The 17785-nt window shown below is 55.0% G+C and overlaps 2 protein-coding genes across 12 annotated transcripts in view; one reads left to right on the top strand and one right to left on the bottom strand.

Annotated features, from left to right (window-relative positions):
* Positions 1-17785, top strand: part of LOC309620715 (uncharacterized protein) — an 84576-nt gene that overhangs the window by 31982 nt on the left and 34809 nt on the right. The window contains exon 4 of one of the 7 annotated variants that reach the window (XM_082377581.1): positions 270-4126. The exons of 5 other annotated variants lie outside the window; for them this stretch is intronic. In XM_082377581.1, coding sequence (XP_082233707.1) covers positions 270-437 — 168 coding nt within the window. In that variant the 3' untranslated portion in view covers positions 438-4126. Of the gene's footprint in view, positions 1-269; positions 4127-15762; positions 16866-17785 lie in introns of those variants that run through there. One more of the 7 variants, XR_014239599.1, reaches the window with a different exon arrangement.
* Positions 1-17785, bottom strand: part of LOC309620745 (uncharacterized protein) — a 37175-nt gene that overhangs the window by 14643 nt on the left and 4747 nt on the right. Inside the window, exons 2-4 of one of the 5 annotated variants that reach the window (XM_082377618.1) lie at positions 13298-13371; positions 4123-4200; positions 1156-1212 (exon numbers count right to left, since the gene is read on the bottom strand). In XM_082377618.1, coding sequence (XP_082233744.1) covers positions 4162-4200; positions 13298-13371 — 113 coding nt within the window. In that variant the 3' untranslated portion in view covers positions 1156-1212; positions 4123-4161. Of the gene's footprint in view, positions 1-1155; positions 1213-4122; positions 6669-13297; positions 13372-17785 lie in introns of those variants that run through there. The other 4 variants (XR_014239600.1, XM_082377617.1, XR_014239601.1 and 1 more) reach the window with 4 other exon arrangements.

Raw genomic sequence — 17785 nt, 5'->3', positions numbered from 1 at the left:
CTTATACACGGATATTTTTCAGTAGTAAATACTACACTCTACAGGATTCAAAGTTGGTTGAATCCATGGATGCGAAACCACAGATACAGAGGAACCACATATACAGAGGGCTGACTGTAAGTAATAGACGGATTTTCAACTGCAGGGAGGGTCGGCAGCCTTAACCCCCACATTGTTCAAGGGTCTAGGCAGCTCCTTAGACTATTGTTTTTAAGTGATCTTTATTTACATATCCCTCTCTCTCTCTCTCTCTCTCTCTGTGTCCTCAGGGAACAACCTGCTGCAATGATACATGCCCCAAATCAACACTTCTCATCTCTGCGTGGTGGCTTCAGTGGTTAACTTCCTTTTCCCCTGTATACTACACTATCTCCATTATGCAAACCTTACTTTTCATGAAGACCATTTTCTTTTTTTCAAAACAAAGGAAATTATAAATGAAGGTACCAGTCAGGCAGAAAAAACCTGCACGTCACTGTGACCCATACATCCCCCACCCACCTAGGCGGTGTGGCCACCACCTACACCAGCCCTGGGTAGGCTGTGGAAGAGGCGCGGGCTCCCTAGCAGGTCCCTGGCAAAGAGCGGGAGGTGACGGGGCGCAGGCAGGGCCTGCTCTTGGGACTCTGCCTCCCACCTGGGATGGGAGCAACTACGGCTAGCATAACCTCAGGCTTATGAGTGATACAAACTTAACAACATCTTTTGAAAGTGTACTTGTTTAAACTTCTTTTAGCTCTAAATAGTTTTGTGAATGGTGAATGGTAAAGTTTTCCACTTTATTGTTCCATGACAGACATCATTTGCAGATATCATTTGCCCAATGCAAAGAGGGAAAAATAATTATCTTTCTACCCTTCCCAAGTTCTTATCTGGGGCCACTATAACAAAAGAGAGATTAACAAGAGAAAAACAAGTTTATTAACATGTGTATCACTTGTGACACATGGAAGTCCCCAGAGTTGAATAACTCAAAGGTTTGGTTAGAACTTGAGTTTACATAGTATTTTAGCAAAAGAACAATACACGTTTAGAGAAGTGATAATGGAAAAGAACCTTGAAATTTCTAGAGCACCAATTGTGACAAGGGAAATATATGGGAAACTAATATAGATAAGGGCTAGTTGGTAAAGTTTGTTATGTAGATTCCTCTGGTGCTGTTTCCAGATGAGAAGATCTAATGTTTTTTCCAGGGATTCACTTTTCTCCTTCCTGGTTGAAAAGGGAGGAGGGACACCTTTGAAAATTTATGTCCTGCTTTTAGGCAAATAGGGGAGGGCAGGAAGTTTTTCTTGTATCTACTTCTTTGTATTTGCCCTTCACCTCAAAATAATCCTTATGCCAAAGTGGCACATTTTTAGGTGGCATATTCTGCCACCCTTTGTTACATTCTGTTTATATTTGGTTATTTATATGAAATTTCACATGCATTTTGAACCCTAGACAAATCTGAAAAAGAAATGTAGGCTAGATCATGACAGTCATACAAATTAAATAAGTGTAAAATCTGCTATATGCATATACATTTGTTTGCTGCGTGTATATTCAGATACCCATGTCGTGTTGGTCATTTATACACAGTTTTTAAAAAAACAGGTTAAATAACCAGGCTCTGTTTACTACTGGGCACTGGAATTTGGAGGAGGCTCTTTCAATCATTTCAATCAGTCCCTGTGCTGGGATTTTTTTTAAGACAAACTAGGAATTTCAATTACGATTTTTAAACTTAGAAGTTTTTAGAACTGATGGTTGCCTAACAGTATAGCGCATAGGGATGAATTTTTAATCTAAAGTTATAGCTCCATTTCCATGTGTGTGTTAATAGTATGAAAAAGCAAACCCCAAACTTTTAGGGTCTTTCTGCAAGTGATGGGAAAAATAGTGGTCAGTGTTTTTATCTGTTTATAGATCTATGAAATAAGAGGATAATGAAACAATGAAGTTTTTTAAAGAAATAAAAATTTAAGTTAAGAACAATCTAAGAAAAAGCTTCTTTTTCAAAAGGAATAAACTACTGAGGAATAAACGCAACCAAAGAAGTGAAAGACATACACTGAAAACAAGAAAACATTGATGAAAAACTTTAAAGAATACACAAATGTATGGAAACATATCCTGTATTCATGGATTGGAGGACTCAATATTGTTAAGATGTCAATAGTACCCAAAGCTAATGCAATCCCTATCAAAATCCCAACAGCATTTTTTACAGAAATAGAAAAATTCTAAAATTCATAAGTAATTTCAAGGGACCTCCAAATAAACAGTCTTGAAAATGAACAAAGTTGGAGGTCTCACACTTCCTGACTTCAAAACTTAAAACAAAAAGGTGTTACACTAATCAAAGCAGTTTAGTACTGGCATGAAGACAGACACGTAGACCAATGGAGAAGACTAGAGGGCCCAGAAAACACCATCTTGTATATGACCAAATGATTTTCGAAGGGGTGCCGATACTTCTCAATGGCAAAACAGTCCCTTCAACAAATACTATTGGGCCAATTGGATAAACACAAAAGAAAGATACCATATACTAAAATTAACTCAAAATATATAAAAGAACTAAATGTAAGAAGCAAAACTATAAAACTCGTAGAAGAAAACAGGTGAAACTTTCTTGACATCAGTTTTGGAATTTCTTGGATATGACATGAGAAGCATAGGCAGCTGTGGACAGGGAATGTTGCCTGCCATTCCACTGAACAAAGAATGTTGCCCACCATTCCAGTTCTACAGGGATCAAGCCATCAGCCACTGCAACCACCCCTTGAAGGTGCACCCTGAGGGAAATTCAGGAGGGAGAAAAACAGGAAGCATTCTGCACTTTGGAAACTGGCCCTAGATAATGAAGATAAGGAATAATTTCAGTGAGCCAAGATTCTTGCATCTTCCCATACATAGAAAAGCACTAAAATCATTAACTTCAGATGTCTGTTTTTTGTGATTAACAGTAATCGTTTAAATGTTTTTTCCAGCAAAAAAAAGTCCTATATGTCCTGGCTGCTCCCTTACTTCTTTAGCAGTTCCTCAAGGCTCTCTGAGAGTCTGTCTCCCAGGCTATATAGTCCTCACTGAGATCCCACAATAAAACTTAGGCACAACCTAAAAGTTGGGAGTTTTTTCTTTAGTCAACACAACAAGAGCAAAAATAGACAAATGAGACTACATCAAACTAAAAACTGCTGTGAATCAAAGGACACAATCAAGAGTGAAGAGATAATCTACAGAATAGAAGAAAATACTTGGAAATCACATATCCGATAAGGTGCTATTATCTAAAATATACAAAGAACTCCTACAAACTTAAAAACAAAAACCTGATTAACGAATGAGCAGGACTTTAAATAGACATTGCTGTAAAGATAAATACAGATGGCCAACCAGAAAATGCAAAGGTGGTTAACATCAATGATCTCTAGAGAAATGCAAATCGAAAGCAAAATGAGAAGTCACCTCCAACACATTAACGTAGCTACTATCAAAATAAAACAAATACGGTCATAGATGAGAATGTACAGAAATTCAAACCCTTGTGCATTGCTGCTAGGATTAGAAAACGGAATAACCACTATGGAAACCAGTATATCAGATACTATAAAAATTGAATATAGAACTTCCATATGACCAAGTAATCCAGATTCTAAATACATATCCAAAATACTTGAAACCAGTATCTTCAAGAGATGTCTGCAAACTCATGTTCTTAGCAGCACTATTCACAATAGTGAAGAGGTGGAAACAACCCAAATGTTGGTCTTCAGGCAGATGGATGGATAAAATATGAGATGTACAGAAAATGCAATATGATTCATCCCTTCAAAGGAAGAAAGTCCTGAGACATGGAAAAATATGGATAAAACTTGAGGACAAAATGCAAGTGAAATAAGCCACGCACAAACACAAAAATACTGTCCTCCAAGAAATGATTCTTGAACTGCATGACTTTGATTCTCCAAGGAAAAAGAATCAAATGCTCAAAGGCAAAATTCTAACAAAAGGTTTTTGAGATTTGCTAGTCACAGGTTGTCGTTAACATGCAAATAACTGCATAGCTGTGTACAAGTATGGTGTACTTTTAGAGAATATGACTCTTGACTCTTTAGCTTTCCATTGTGAGCTCACCATCTTATGTTGCTCTTTCAATATAGTGCTTCAATGCAGTTAGCCCTCAGTATCCATGGGGGACTGGTTCCAGGAACCCTGTGGATACAAAAATCGGCAGATACTCACATCCTTTACAATTAGCCCTCTGTATCTGCGAGTTCCATATCTGTGGATGTGGAACCCACGGATATGGACAGCTGACTGCAATTCTTGTCAATTACTTAAAGTGTCATGATGAGGTTCCCTATGGGACAGCTACCTGTCATGAGGATGAATCCTCAAACACTTCTGCTATATTTTCAGTCCACCAAAGAATGCCTTACAGCTGGAAGGAGCTAGTGTCCCTTCTCTTCAGAGCTAAAGCGATTTCAGTCTCTCAAAACAGTTTGTTCAGACTTTATATATGAAAAATACTTTAATTTTAAGCAAAATTTAAAATGTCACCCAATCCAGTCACGCCGAAGTTCCCCTTAAGCTTTCTCTATCTAGGAAATTCCTACAAGTTCCCTTTCACTTAGGAAATGTACCAGTATCCTCTTAAGACTCCAAGCCGGTCTTCAGGTGGATGGATAAAGAAAATATGACGTGTACAGAAAACTGAATATTATTCACCCCTTAAAGGGAAGTAAGAAATACTTGGGTTAAGTATTTAACGCAAGTAAAAATATGCAGTGGTTAAGAATCCGACTGCCAGTGCAGAGGACACGGGTTCAATCCCTGGTCCGGGAAGATCCCACATGCCGCGGAGCAACTAAGCCCGTGTGCCACAACTACTGAGGCTGGGCTCTAGAGCCCGCGAACCACAACTACTGAGCCCGCCTGCCACTACTGAGCCCGTGTGCTGCAACTACTTGAGGCCGCATGCCTGGAGCCCGTGCTCCGAAATACCAGAAACCACCACGATGAGAAGCCCACGCACCGCAACAAACAGCAGCCCCCGCTTGCCACGGCTAGAGAAAGCCAGTGCCCCAACGCAGCCAAAATAAATAAATAAATAATAAAATGAACTTCACACATGAATATCTCCATTAAAAATTTTTTTTATTATCTTTTCAAAGAACCAGCTGTCAATTTTTTTTCTCATTCATTTTTCCTCTATTCTATACTTCATGTAAGCTACGTTAATTTTTGTTTTTATAGTTTTTTTTCTTTCTTTCTTTCTTTCTTTTTTTTTTTTTTTACTACACAGGAGATTTTTCTTTAGGTATAACTGACAAGCAACATTACATTATTTTTTCAGGTGTAAAACATAATAATTTGACATTTCTGTATTTTGTGAAAATGATGACCACAATAAGTCTAGCTAACACCAATCACCACGGAGTTACAATTTTTTTGTGCGTGATGAGAATTTTTCAGATCTACTCTCTTAGCAACTGTTAAATATGCAACGCAGTATTGGTAGCTATAGCCACCATGCTATACCTTACATCTCCATGACTTATATACCTTATAACTGGAAGTTTGTACTTTTGGACCCCCTTTGCGCATTTTGCCCATCGCCCACTCCATGTCTCTGACAACCACCAATCCGTTCTCTGCATCTGTGGCCTTGTTTTTTCTTGTTGTTATCATTTTTTTCTTTCTAAGATTCCACATGTGAGATCGTACACTATTTATCTTTCTCTGTCTTATTCCACTCAGCATAATGCCCTTGAGGTCCATCCATGTTACCACAAATGCAAGAATTCATTCTTTTTTATGGCTGAATAATGTTCCTCTGTGAATATATACACATTTCCTTCATCTATGCATCTGTTGGTGGACACTTAGGTTTAAGCTGCGTTAATCTTAATAACCGTCTTCCTTCTGCTAGCTTTTGGTTTACTTTGTGGATCTCTTCCTGTTCTTTAGTAAAGGGTTAACTAGTTGATTTAAGTTTCTTCTTTTTTAATAAACATGTTTACACATTTGGAATTCTGTAAAAATACTGCAAAATATACCCTACGATTCACTTGTTTAAAGTGAGAAATTACATGGTTTTTACTAGAATCACAAACTTAAACGCTCCTCTTCTAAGTCAATTATAGAATATTTTAATCACACCGAACAAAAAAGAAGCCCCATAGGATTATAAGTCATTCCTATATCCCACCAACAGATAAAGAAGCAGCAGGCCCGAACATGGGCTCATAAGGATAGAACACAGTTCTCTTTGCGAAGTAAGTGGTAAACTCCACCAGAAAAAAAGGCTCTGTACTGTTAAGTTCCATCTTTAACCAGTGTGACATTGGTGCAATATACATGAATATCTTGCAAGCAGACACAAACCACCACAAATAAAAACACAGAACATCTATTTCACTCAGATAAAAACGCACCAGCAGTACTGTCATTATCCAGAGAAAGGCCGACCTCACTGACGTTCCGGGCATGAGGGCACGTGCTCTGGGACGTGGCCCACTGGAGATTTACCCTGCTCCTCTCCTCTGGGTGGACGCTGACGCCGGAAAACGTACCCTGGTCACGTTCACCCGCACCCTGGTAACGACGACTCAGTGGCCCGCGCCTCACAGCCAGTTCCGTGGGAGACAGAAGAAGGGAGGAAGGAACAAGGCGGAAGCCTAGCGTCCAAAGAGGAGGGGCACCGTGAGATACCCTATGCTCCTGCCTCCAGGCACAGACAAGGGTACCCTACCCTGAGCAGCTGTCCGAAAAGAAACGGAGGGGGCCTAGCAGGACACGGCGTTGACTCCGCACAGACGTGCCAACGCCACGGCACGCCTATAGTGCCGTGAGAGCAGCCGAAAAGGCAGAAGACTACCTATCACTACGAGAGCCCGGTGGGGTCAGGGAGCAGGCGACATGCACACAGCCCTCTGCGGCCCGTTGCTTTCACCTGCATTCAACCCCGGGAGCATACATACGCACGCAAAAAGGACGTGTGCTTCCCTCCGCAGACGGGGCGGACAACTTGGGAGCGGCCATCGAGCAACGGTGAGGGCTTTGGCTTTGACTGGGAGAAAGTCCTATCCACAGCGGCACCCCCGAGGCGGTTACAGGGAAAAAGTACAAGAGAAGGGACGTTTTGTACACGCTCTATAAGCGTACGAACACGTGCTTACACACGACGCACGCATGATACACGCGCGCGCCCACGCACACGTTTGTGTACCTGCGTGTTTACGAATGAACGAGTGGAGCAGGGAGCGAGTGAATGAAGCGACGGAACGAGTGGGGGGTTTGAGGCTAGAGTACAGACACAGTCCCATGGAGAGCTCCCCAGAAGGGTCTGCTGAACAGACGGCCCTCCCCAAGGTCATCTGTCTGTGTGGATGGAGGGGAGCCACTGGGATCTACACCTGTCCCAGCAACTCCAAACCACCTCCCTGCACCCCCTACCCCGGGCACTCCACGGCAGAGTGGCTGCCTGACACCCCTGGAGGCGAGCAGGGGCAATCTGCCCCAGCTCCCTGGGTCCCCGTCACTTCCTCCCGCTGCCATAGTGGCCTAGACCCTCTCGGGCCTGCTCCTGAGCCCTTAAGCCAGTTCACGTAGCTGGATGAGAACAGCAGAGAGGCAACCACGCAGGAAGCGGAGAAACCCAGGTCCTTGTGCCACCTCTAGCTCTGAATCAATGTCCCGAGAGAGCTAGGATTCTGCCCGACACGACCCAGATGGATGCCCGTCCCCAGGTGTGCAGACATGACAGGGTCCCGGTCGCCAGGACATGGGGGCCAGGCAACGTGGCCTCAAAAGAACTCCCAGAGGGATGCGGAGATGGACCCACCGATGCACGGATTCCTTGGCATGTCTTTACCTGTGCGCTCCTACTGCCAAGGAGAAGCCCCAAAAGGAAGAGACACCACCTCCCCCAACCCCCCAGTAGGGCCAACCCCACTCGGAAGGCTTGGATGGCTCTCGGGCCTCCCTGGGCCTTTTTTGATCCGCAAAGGGCGGAGGGAGAGGCCGCGCTCGCAAGGGTGCTGGGCATTTCTGGAGCAACAGTGCCATCAAGCGGAAGCTTTTTGAGCACGGCCTCCAGCCCCTGCCTCTGGATACTGTGGGGAAGGCCTGTGTCTGTGACGGGAGGAGGGCTGGCTTTGGGGCACTCAGAGGATTCCCGGGCCGAACCTGGCCGCCGGGCACGCCTCCACAGTAGGTGTGGAAGCGACACGCGGCGGGGTTCGGGGCCGGGCTCACCCACCGAGGAGCCCCGGGCGGCCAGGCCCGCCGCGCTCCCCACCCTCGGGGCCGGGCCTCGGCAGCCGCCATGTTGAGGAACAAGGAGCTGAAGCTCCCACCCCAGGGCATCTGGCCCCTGGATCCTGGCTCTCCCTGCAGGAGCGAGGTCGGCCAGTGGGGTCCCTGGGGTCTCAGGGCCACCGGGGACCCAGGACCCGTGGCCGGTGCCCCGGCGGAGGCCCCGGGCCCAGCCACCGTGGACCACGGGGAAAGGGGAGGACGTGGCCGCCCTGTCCCCTGTCGGGGGCAGCACCCTGCACACAGGCTGGAGAACGTTTCCTCGTTAGTGCTTGCTCCCAGACGCAGACGAGGAAGAGTAATGCAGGGGCACTGCACATTCCACTCTCAGTTCGAGCTGTGTTTCGGTTTGTTTACTTTTTGCTCCTGCCAAAGAGAGTCCGGGTCCCAGGCCCCGCAGGATCCCGTTGAGGCCCTTCCTGTGCCGTAGGACACAGGGTATCCAGGACCCACTCGCGATGGGATGGAAGTGGGCCACGATCGGTACGCAGAGAGGGACGGCACCGTCCGCAGCAGGGGGATCCAGGTCCGTTTTCCGCACTCGAGCTCACCTCGGGAACAGGAACTTTGCGGCCGGGGAACGCCCTGTTCCTCGGTCTCCCTCCCCGTGGAGGACCCGGCGGTCCTCTTGTTTGGGGAAGACTCCTGGGATTTTTCACAAGCGGCTCCACGTTCTGCAGGTGCAGCCGTTGGCCCTGGCCAGAGGGCCACACTGAGAGCACCTGCGGCCGGCGACCAGTCAGACCGCGTAGCTACGTCAGGACCCGGCCCCAAGGAAACGCTCTGCCCACGTAAGATCGCCTGACAACGTGTCGGGCGACTCACAGGCGCGAAAGGAAAGGGGCGCGGGGCGGGTTTCAGCACCCTTCCAGGAGGGGTACGTGCGGAGGGAGGGAGGGGTCCAGCCTGGAGACTTGCTCCCAGTCGGAAGCCCTCCCCCCACACCGGACCCCGCCCCGGGACCCGACCCCCAAACCAGCCCACCACCCACCCCCGCCCGGGCAGGTAAGAGCTGGGCAAAGGGCAGGAACGAGCCGCCCCACGGCTTGTTCCAGAAGCGGCCTATCGGGTCAGCCGGGGACTCGAAGGCACCGCCGTGTGCCCAGGAGTATGCACCTCGTTCCTGGCCTTGGCAGACAAGCTGGATGAGGGGTGGTCATGGGGGAGAGGGCAAGCGGGGGAGGCGTTTCTCTCAGTCCAGCAGAGGTGAGCTTCAGGCAGCTTCTTCAGACCTCTTCGGCTTGATTCCCTGGCTGGGCCGCAGGTGCAAGCACAGGGCCGAGACCTGGAGAGCCGGGCCGGAATGCAAGCCGGGGCCTTTCCTTCTCCTCGCTGAACTGAGGCACAGGGCCTCGTGGGGAGAAAGCTGAAGCCTGCTGCAAATGCATGGCCCGGGGGTCCACTCGGCGGGGCTCTGCTCAGCTCCTCTCCTCTCGTGTCCTGCCCTCTCCTCTCCGGGAGCCGGGTCCGGGAGCCCTCGGGACGGATCGGGACGGGACGGGCCGGGCCAGGCCAGGCCAGGCCAGGCCAGGCCAGGCCAGGCCAGGCCAGGCCTGGGCCAGAATCCCGGAGACCCTGGGAGATGGCACCGCAGCCACCGATTAGACTCTTCGGCTCAGGTGAAGGGCTCCTTCTGCGGTGGCTCCTGCGTCCCGCCAGCACCGTCCCCTTCTGGACTCGGACTGCCAGCTCTGGCTGGGCCTCGGGAGCCCTGGGCACTGGGTAGCCAGGCTCCACGTGTCGTCTCTGAGCTGGACGGAAGAAGGTCACTGGGCCCGCCTCGGCCGCTGCCGCCAAGGGCGGCAGAACTCCCGTTGCCCGCGGTGGTCTCTGGCTGGGCCGCACCGCGGCCCAGAGAGGCTTCCGGGGCCCTGGGCCCGCCCAGGCCGAACGTGCTCTGGCTCCGAGGGGAAGGGGCACGCGGCCAAATGCCCGCAGAACCCCGGCCTGGCCTCCTTCGGAGCAGCTTCCTCTAGGCCCGCCCAGACGTGGCGGCCACCAGGGTCCACCGAGACTCCACTTCCTGTAGCCCCACACGCCAGGCGGCCGGGCTGTGCGCCCTGTGCCACTGCCCGTCTCTGGAGCCTCCACGGCACCGCCGGGCCTTGGGCCATGCTTCCCGCCCCTTCCCAGGCGGAGCTCGGAGCTCTTGACTTCCCGGGGCCACTGTCCAGTGTTCCCGACTTCAATCCCTTGTCACTCCTCCCCAGGAAGGGACGGTACAGGGTTCGCGGGATCGGCGGACCCGTTCCTCTTGATGGCAGTATTGCACCACGAACGGCAACCTGCCCTTCCCCTTCCCCTCCCCCAGGCCCTCTCCCTCTGCCCTTTGCCGAGGGAAAAACGAAATGCCAACCCCTGCCCAACCTGGCAAAAGCAAGATGGCTCATCAACCTGGCCACTTCAGAGGGGCGCGCCTCAACGTCTGGCCCTCCATCCTGCGGGGCCTCGTCTCTGCGGGGTCCTCTTAGCCTGCCTTTATGACTCCCCATCCAGGCACCCAGCCGTGGACCGGCAGCTGTGTCTTTAGCAACCCACATTTGCCTAGGACCTCGGGAAACACTCCGAGTGTGAGCACAGAGATCCAGTCACGTCCGGGCGGTGCCTGGCGAGGCACCTTCTCATCAGTCACCGAGGGGCAAGCAGCCCGACGCAAAGGGCCGGCAGCCCACAGGCACAGCCGCGGTGCAGGGCGAGCTCGGCCTCCTATGGCAAGACGATGGACGGCCCCCGAGGACCTGGCATTTCTTCCACGGCGGCCCGGGGGCGGGGGGTGGGAGTGGGGTTTGGTGTTCAGGCGTGGACGGTGGCACACACGGGGCAGTCGGAAGGGCGGCCGGGCGCTGCCCCAGAGACGCCGGAGCGGGTCAGTCTCCTGACACCGCCCAGGGGAAGGCCAGGGATGGGAAGACACCCCCGGGGTGGGTGTGTGGGTGGGTGTAGGCTCCCGCCAGCTCGCTGTGCTTTACACCTCGGAGCGACTGGGAGCCACCGGGGACTCCTCTTCAGTTTCTTTCCGGTGCACTGGGGAAGGCGGTTTAGACACAGGTTCCTGCCCTTAAGCGTCCTCTCAGCGCCTGCCTGGTTGCGCTGACTTGGGTGGAGGGCGGGGTGGGCCACTGGGGGCACTGCCGCCACCGGCCCCACCCGTGTTGGCTGAACGAACACACTCTGGATGCCAAGTGCTCCGGGGACACGAGGCCTTGGAAAGAGAAGAGAGCCCTGGTCCACCGCCGCCTCGGGAAGCACCACGCGTCCTCCGTGTTGGAAAGAACCGGAGGCACGGGACGGGACGGGACGGGACATGATCGCGTCTTCTCTCCTTCTCCCTCGGTTTTTGTTGTTGTTGTTGTTGTTTTAATTATTTATTTATTTTTGGCTGTGTTGGGTCTTCGTTTCTGTGCGAGGGCTTTCTCCAGTTGCGGCGAGTGGGGGCCACTCTTCATCGCGGTGCGCGGGCCTCTCACTGTCGCGGCCTCTCCCGTTGCGGAGCACAGGCTCCAGATGCGCAGGCTCAGCAGTTGTGGCTCACGGGGCCTAGTTGCTCCGCGGCATGTGGGATCTTCCCAGACTAGGGCTCGAACCCGTGTCCCCTGCATTGGCAGGCAGATTCTTAACCACTGCGCCACCAGGGAAGCCCCCTTCCCTCAGTTTTGTCTCAGCACGCCTTCCTCTCTTTCTCTAACTCCGAATCTGCTGTGCCCCCGGGCCTTGGCAATTCTTTCAAGCCGCGGTACTGAGGTGCGTCGAGGAGAGAAAACCCAAAAGAGCCCCACCGTGCTGAGTGCACGTCTTCCGGGACCCTCGCCCCACGCCGGGGGACTTGACTCGACGCCCAGATATTACCGTGAAAGGCTCTTGGGATGGCCAAACAGGGTCCTGTGGAAGGCAGGGTCACCCCAGAAATGCCACGCTGCCCTTGCTGCTCGAACCCTGCCTCCGCCCTTTGGTAACCACGAAACGTCAGCCACGCCGCCGACCCGTGTGCCGTGACGCCTCGCTAAACCACGGCGCCACACGCTCACCAGCCCGCCTGGAGAAGCCTTCAATTACTTTGAGCCCAGGGTAGGAGGCGTCCTCCTCACGGCAAGACTGTTTCAACAGAAGACAGGAGGGAGCAGGAAGAAACAGAGACAGAAAGAAAACACCTCCGGCTGCTGGTCACGCACCCACTCAGGCGACATTTCCCACACGGAAGAAGGGACGTACACCTCCTGAAAGGCCCCACACCGTCAAGTTCCTTGGTTTGTCAAGAGGCAGACTTGCGGAGCGCAAGGAGCCCTACAGCGGGCTGCCCCGAGCCAAACCTCCACGCCGCCCAGCGGGCGCCCCCTCTTCATAATCCCGCAAGGGCACGTTCCCGAGTCCTTCCTGGCTTGGTGGGAGGGCCATGGTGGAGAGAGCTGGGCCCAAGAGCGATCAGGAGAGGACGGGAGGAACAGCCATCACGGGCTCCACTCAAAGCACAGGAGGCAAAAAGCCCACGAGGCCTGGCTCTCCCTCACACGGTCTCCCACCACCGGCCCCCACGTCGGGCTGGGCTGGCACTGCTGCTTCTCGGGGGTGAGGTGGGGCGCCGAGTGATCACGTCCCGGGCGGTTGGCTTCACGGAGCCTGGAGCCCAGACCGGGTCCCGGTGCCGGTGCAAGCGGCCCGGGCCCGATCCCTTTCCACTCTCCCCGCTCCCGCAGGACACTGACCTCAAATGCTACGTACCGATCACCTAGGGTAACCGTACACAGATGCTCTAGATGCTCGTCCATGCACCTCTTTCTTCCGGCTCCCCAGTCAGGACCTGACTCGAGAGCCTTTCCTACCATGGCCAAGAACTCCGGCACAGTACACCCGTGTCCCCGTGCCACGATCCCACCTGGGAGTCCCTGCTTCTTGAGCCTTGCTGAATGAACTACCAGAATCACTGACTTTTTCCTATGGTGAAATAGACTCTTTCGGAAGAGGGAAGGGAAGAGAACACAGAGCTCGCACTCACCCAGCACACCAGCGCCTGGAGATGACCGACGTCCCCGATTTCCCTCCTCCTCCTTTCCTTCCGCTCTGCCTCCTCTGCAACGAGAGAGAGCCGAACGCCCATCACTCAGTGTGGCACCGCCACGGTGCTTGTGAAGGGGGGGGGAGGAGGGGGGAGGGGGGGGAGGAGGGGGGAGGGGGGGAGGTGGGGGGAGGGGGGGAGGTGGGGGGAGGAGGGGGGAGGTGGGGGGAGGGGGGAGGGGGGAGGGGGGAGGAGGGGGGAGGGGGGAGGGTCCGCGTACACCCCCGCCCGCGCAACCTCGAGAGACAGTGCCTTCGGTTCCTATTCCTACCGGCACCCCCGGCTCAACCAACAACTTCCAAACAAGGCGCAAGTGTGAAGAATCAACTCCACTCGCCCTTCGGAAATGGCACGGATGCCATCCGAGGCAGGGGGGCCGTCAGACGGAAGCAGTTTGTACACAAAGAAGCGTGTCCGGTGAAACCCTTGATCCCGTCATCCTCCAAAATCTCTTTCCGGTGGGAAGCACAGCCATCACCCTGGCGTTTACAGGCGGGGAGCTCGTCTCCTCGGCTCTGCACCCGTGGGACTATGGCGGGACAACCCCAGGTATCTTGGCAAGCCCGCGCGCGTCCTCCACAACTGACCAGCCGTTCCTAGGACGCGTGGGTCAACGGGCACCGACTCGTCTCCCCTCTGGCCGCACACAGGTCCACCGCATGGACTTTCCGGGCGTAAGGGCACGTGCTCTGGGACGTGGCCCACTGGAGATTTACCCTGCTCCTCTCCTCTGGGTGGACGCTGACGCCGGAAAACGTACCCTGGTCACGTTCACCCGCACCCTGGTAACGACGACTCAGTGGCCCGCGCCTCACAGCCAGTTCCGTGGGAGACAGAAGAAGGGAGGAAGGAACAAGGCGGAAGCCTAGCGTCCAAAGAGGAGGGGCACGTGAGATACCCTATGCTCCTGCCTCCAGGCACAGACAAGGGTACCCTACCCTGAGCAGCTGTCCGAAAAGAAACGGAGGGGGCCTAGCAGGACACGGCGTTGACTCCGCACAGACGTGCCAACGCCACGGCACGCCTATAGTGCCGTGAGAGCAGCCGAAAAGGCAGAAGACTACCTATCACTACGAGAGCCCGGTGGGGTCAGGGAGCAGGCGACATGCACACAGCCCTCTGCGGCCCGTTGCTTTCACCTGCATTCAACCCCGGGAGCATACATACGCACGCAAAAAGGACGTGTGCTTCCCTCCGCAGACGGGGCGGACAACTTGGGAGCGGCCATCGAGCAACGGTGAGGGCTTTGGCTTTGACTGGGAGAAAGTCCTATCCACAGCGGCACCCCCGAGGCGGTTACAGGGAAAAAGTACAAGAGAAGGGACGTTTTGTACACGCTCTATAAGCGTACGAACACGTGCTTACACACGACGCACGCATGATACACACGCGCGCCCACGCACACGTTTGTGTACCTGCGTGTTTACGAATGAACGAGTGGAGCAGGGAGCGAGTGAATGAAGCGACGGAACGAGTGGGGGGTTTGAGGCTAGAGTACAGACACAGTCCCATGGAGAGCTCCCCAGAAGGGTCTGCTGAACAGACGGCCCTCCCCAAGGTCATCTGTCTGTGTGGATGGAGGGGAGCCACTGGGATCTACACCTGTCCCAGCAACTCCAAACCACCTCCCTGCACCCCCTACCCCGGGCACTCCACGGCAGAGTGGCTGCCTGACACCCCTGGAGGCGAGCAGGGGCAATCTGCCCCAGCTCCCTGGGTCCCCGTCACTTCCTCCCGCTGCCATAGTGGCCTAGACCCTCTCGGGCCTGCTCCTGAGCCCTTAAGCCAGTTCACGTAGCTGGATGAGAACAGCAGAGAGGCAACCACGCAGGAAGCGGAGAAACCCAGGTCCTTGTGCCACCTCTAGCTCTGAATCAATGTCCCGAGAGAGCTAGGATTCTGCCCGACACGACCCAGATGGATGCCCGTCCCCAGGTGTGCAGACATGACAGGGTCCCGGTCGCCAGGACATGGGGGCCAGGCAACGTGGCCTCAAAAGAACTCCCAGAGGGATGCGGAGATGGACCCACCGATGCACGGATTCCTTGGCATGTCTTTACCTGTGCGCTCCTACTGCCAAGGAGAAGCCCCAAAAGGAAGAGACACCACCTCCCCCAACCCCCCAGTAGGGCCAACCCCACTCGGAAGGCTTGGATGGCTCTCGGGCCTCCCTGGGCCTTTTTTGATCCGCAAAGGGCGGAGGGAGAGGCCGCGCTCGCAAGGGTGCTGGGCATTTCTGGAGCAACAGTGCCATCAAGCGGAAGCTTTTTGAGCACGGCCTCCAGCCCCTGCCTCTGGATACTGTGGGGAAGGCCTGTGTCTGTGACGGGAGGAGGGCTGGCTTTGGGGCACTCAGAGGATTCCCGGGCCGAACCTGGCCGCCGGGCACGCCTCCACAGTAGGTGTGGAAGCGACACGCGGCGGGGTTCGGGGCCGGGCTCACCCACCGAGGAGCCCCGGGCGGCCAGGCCCGCCGCGCTCCCCACCCTCGGGGCCGGGCCTCGGCAGCCGCCATGTTGAGGAACAAGGAGCTGAAGCTCCCACCCCAGGGCATCTGGCCCCTGGATCCTGGCTCTCCCTGCAGGAGCGAGGTCGGCCAGTGGGGTCCCTGGGGTCTCAGGGCCACCGGGGACCCAGGACCCGTGGCCGGTGCCCCGGCGGAGGCCCCGGGCCCAGCCACCGTGGACCACGGGGAAAGGGGAGGACGTGGCCGCCCTGTCCCCTGTCGGGGGCAGCACCCTGCACACAGGCTGGAGAACGTTTCCTCGTTAGTGCTTGCTCCCAGACGCAGACGAGGAAGAGTAATGCAGGGGCACTGCACATTCCACTCTCAGTTCGAGCTGTGTTTCGGTTTGTTTACTTTTTGCTCCTGCCAAAGAGAGTCCGGGTCCCAGGCCCCGCAGGATCCCGTTGAGGCCCTTCCTGTGCCGTAGGACACAGGGTATCCAGGACCCACTCGCGATGGGATGGAAGTGGGCCACGATCGGTACGCAGAGAGGGACGGCACCGTCCGCAGCAGGGGGATCCAGGTCCGTTTTCCGCACTCGAGCTCACCTCGGGAACAGGAACTTTGCGGCCGGGGAACGCCCTGTTCCTCGGTCTCCCTCCCCGTGGAGGACCCGGCGGTCCTCTTGTTTGGGGAAGACTCCTGGGATTTTTCACAAGCGGCTCCACGTTCTGCAGGTGCAGCCGTTGGCCCTGGCCAGAGGGCCACACTGAGAGCACCTGCGGCCGGCGACCAGTCAGACCGCGTAGCTACGTCAGGACCCGGCCCCAAGGAAACGCTCTGCCCACGTAAGATCGCCTGACAACGTGTCGGGCGACTCACAGGCGCGAAAGGAAAGGGGCGCGGGGCGGGTTTCAGCACCCTTCCAGGAGGGGTACGTGCGGAGGGAGGGAGGGGTCCAGCCTGGAGACTTGCTCCCAGTCGGAAGCCCTCCCCCCACACCGGACCCCGCCCCGGGACCCGACCCCCAAACCAGCCCACCACCCACCCCCGCCCGGGCAGGTAAGAGCTGGGCAAAGGGCAGGAACGAGCCGCCCCACGGCTTGTTCCAGAAGCGGCCTATCGGGTCAGCCGGGGACTCGAAGGCACCGCCGTGTGCCCAGGAGTATGCACCTCGTTCCTGGCCTTGGCAGACAAGCTGGATGAGGGGTGGTCATGGGGGAGAGGGCAAGCGGGGGAGGCGTTTCTCTCAGTCCAGCAGAGGTGAGCTTCAGGCAGCTTCTTCAGACCTCTTCGGCTTGATTCCCTGGCTGGGCCGCAGGTGCAAGCACAGGGCCGAGACCTGGAGAGCCGGGCCGGAATGCAAGCCGGGGCCTTTCCTTCTCCTCGCTGAACTGAGGCACAGGGCCTCGTGGGGAGAAAGCTGAAGCCTGCTGCAAATGCATGGCCCGGGGGTCCACTCGGCGGGGCTCTGCTCAGCTCCTCTCCTCTCGTGTCCTGCCCTCTCCTCTCCGGGAGCCGGGTCCGGGAGCCCTCGGGACGGATCGGGACGGGACGGGCCGGGCCAGGCCAGGCCAGGCCAGGCCAGGCCAGGCCAGGCCAGGCCAGGCCAGGCCAGGCCAGGCCTGGGCCAGAATCCCGGAGACCCTGGGAGATGGCACCGCAGCCACCGATTAGACTCTTCGGCTCAGGTGAAGGGCTCCTTCTGCGGTGGCTCCTGCGTCCCGCCAGCGCCGTCCCCTTCTGGACTCGGACTGCCAGCTCTGGCTGGGCCTCGGGAGCCCTGGGCACTGGGTAGCCAGGCTCCACGTGTCGTCTCTGAGCTGGACGGAAGAAGGTCACTGGGCCCGCCTCGGCCGCTGCCGCCAAGGGCGGCAGAACTCCCGTTGCCCGCGGTGGTCTCTGGCTGGGCCGCACCGCGGCCCAGAGAGGCTTCCGGGGCCCTGGGCCCGCCCAGGCCGAACGTGCTCTGGCTCCGAGGG

Source organism: Balaenoptera borealis, assembly GCF_965194805.1.
Source record: "Balaenoptera borealis genome assembly, chromosome: X".
In the NCBI taxonomy this organism is placed as follows: domain Eukaryota; kingdom Metazoa; phylum Chordata; class Mammalia; order Artiodactyla; family Balaenopteridae; genus Balaenoptera; species Balaenoptera borealis.
This window is presented reverse-complemented; position numbering and strand designations above follow the sequence as displayed.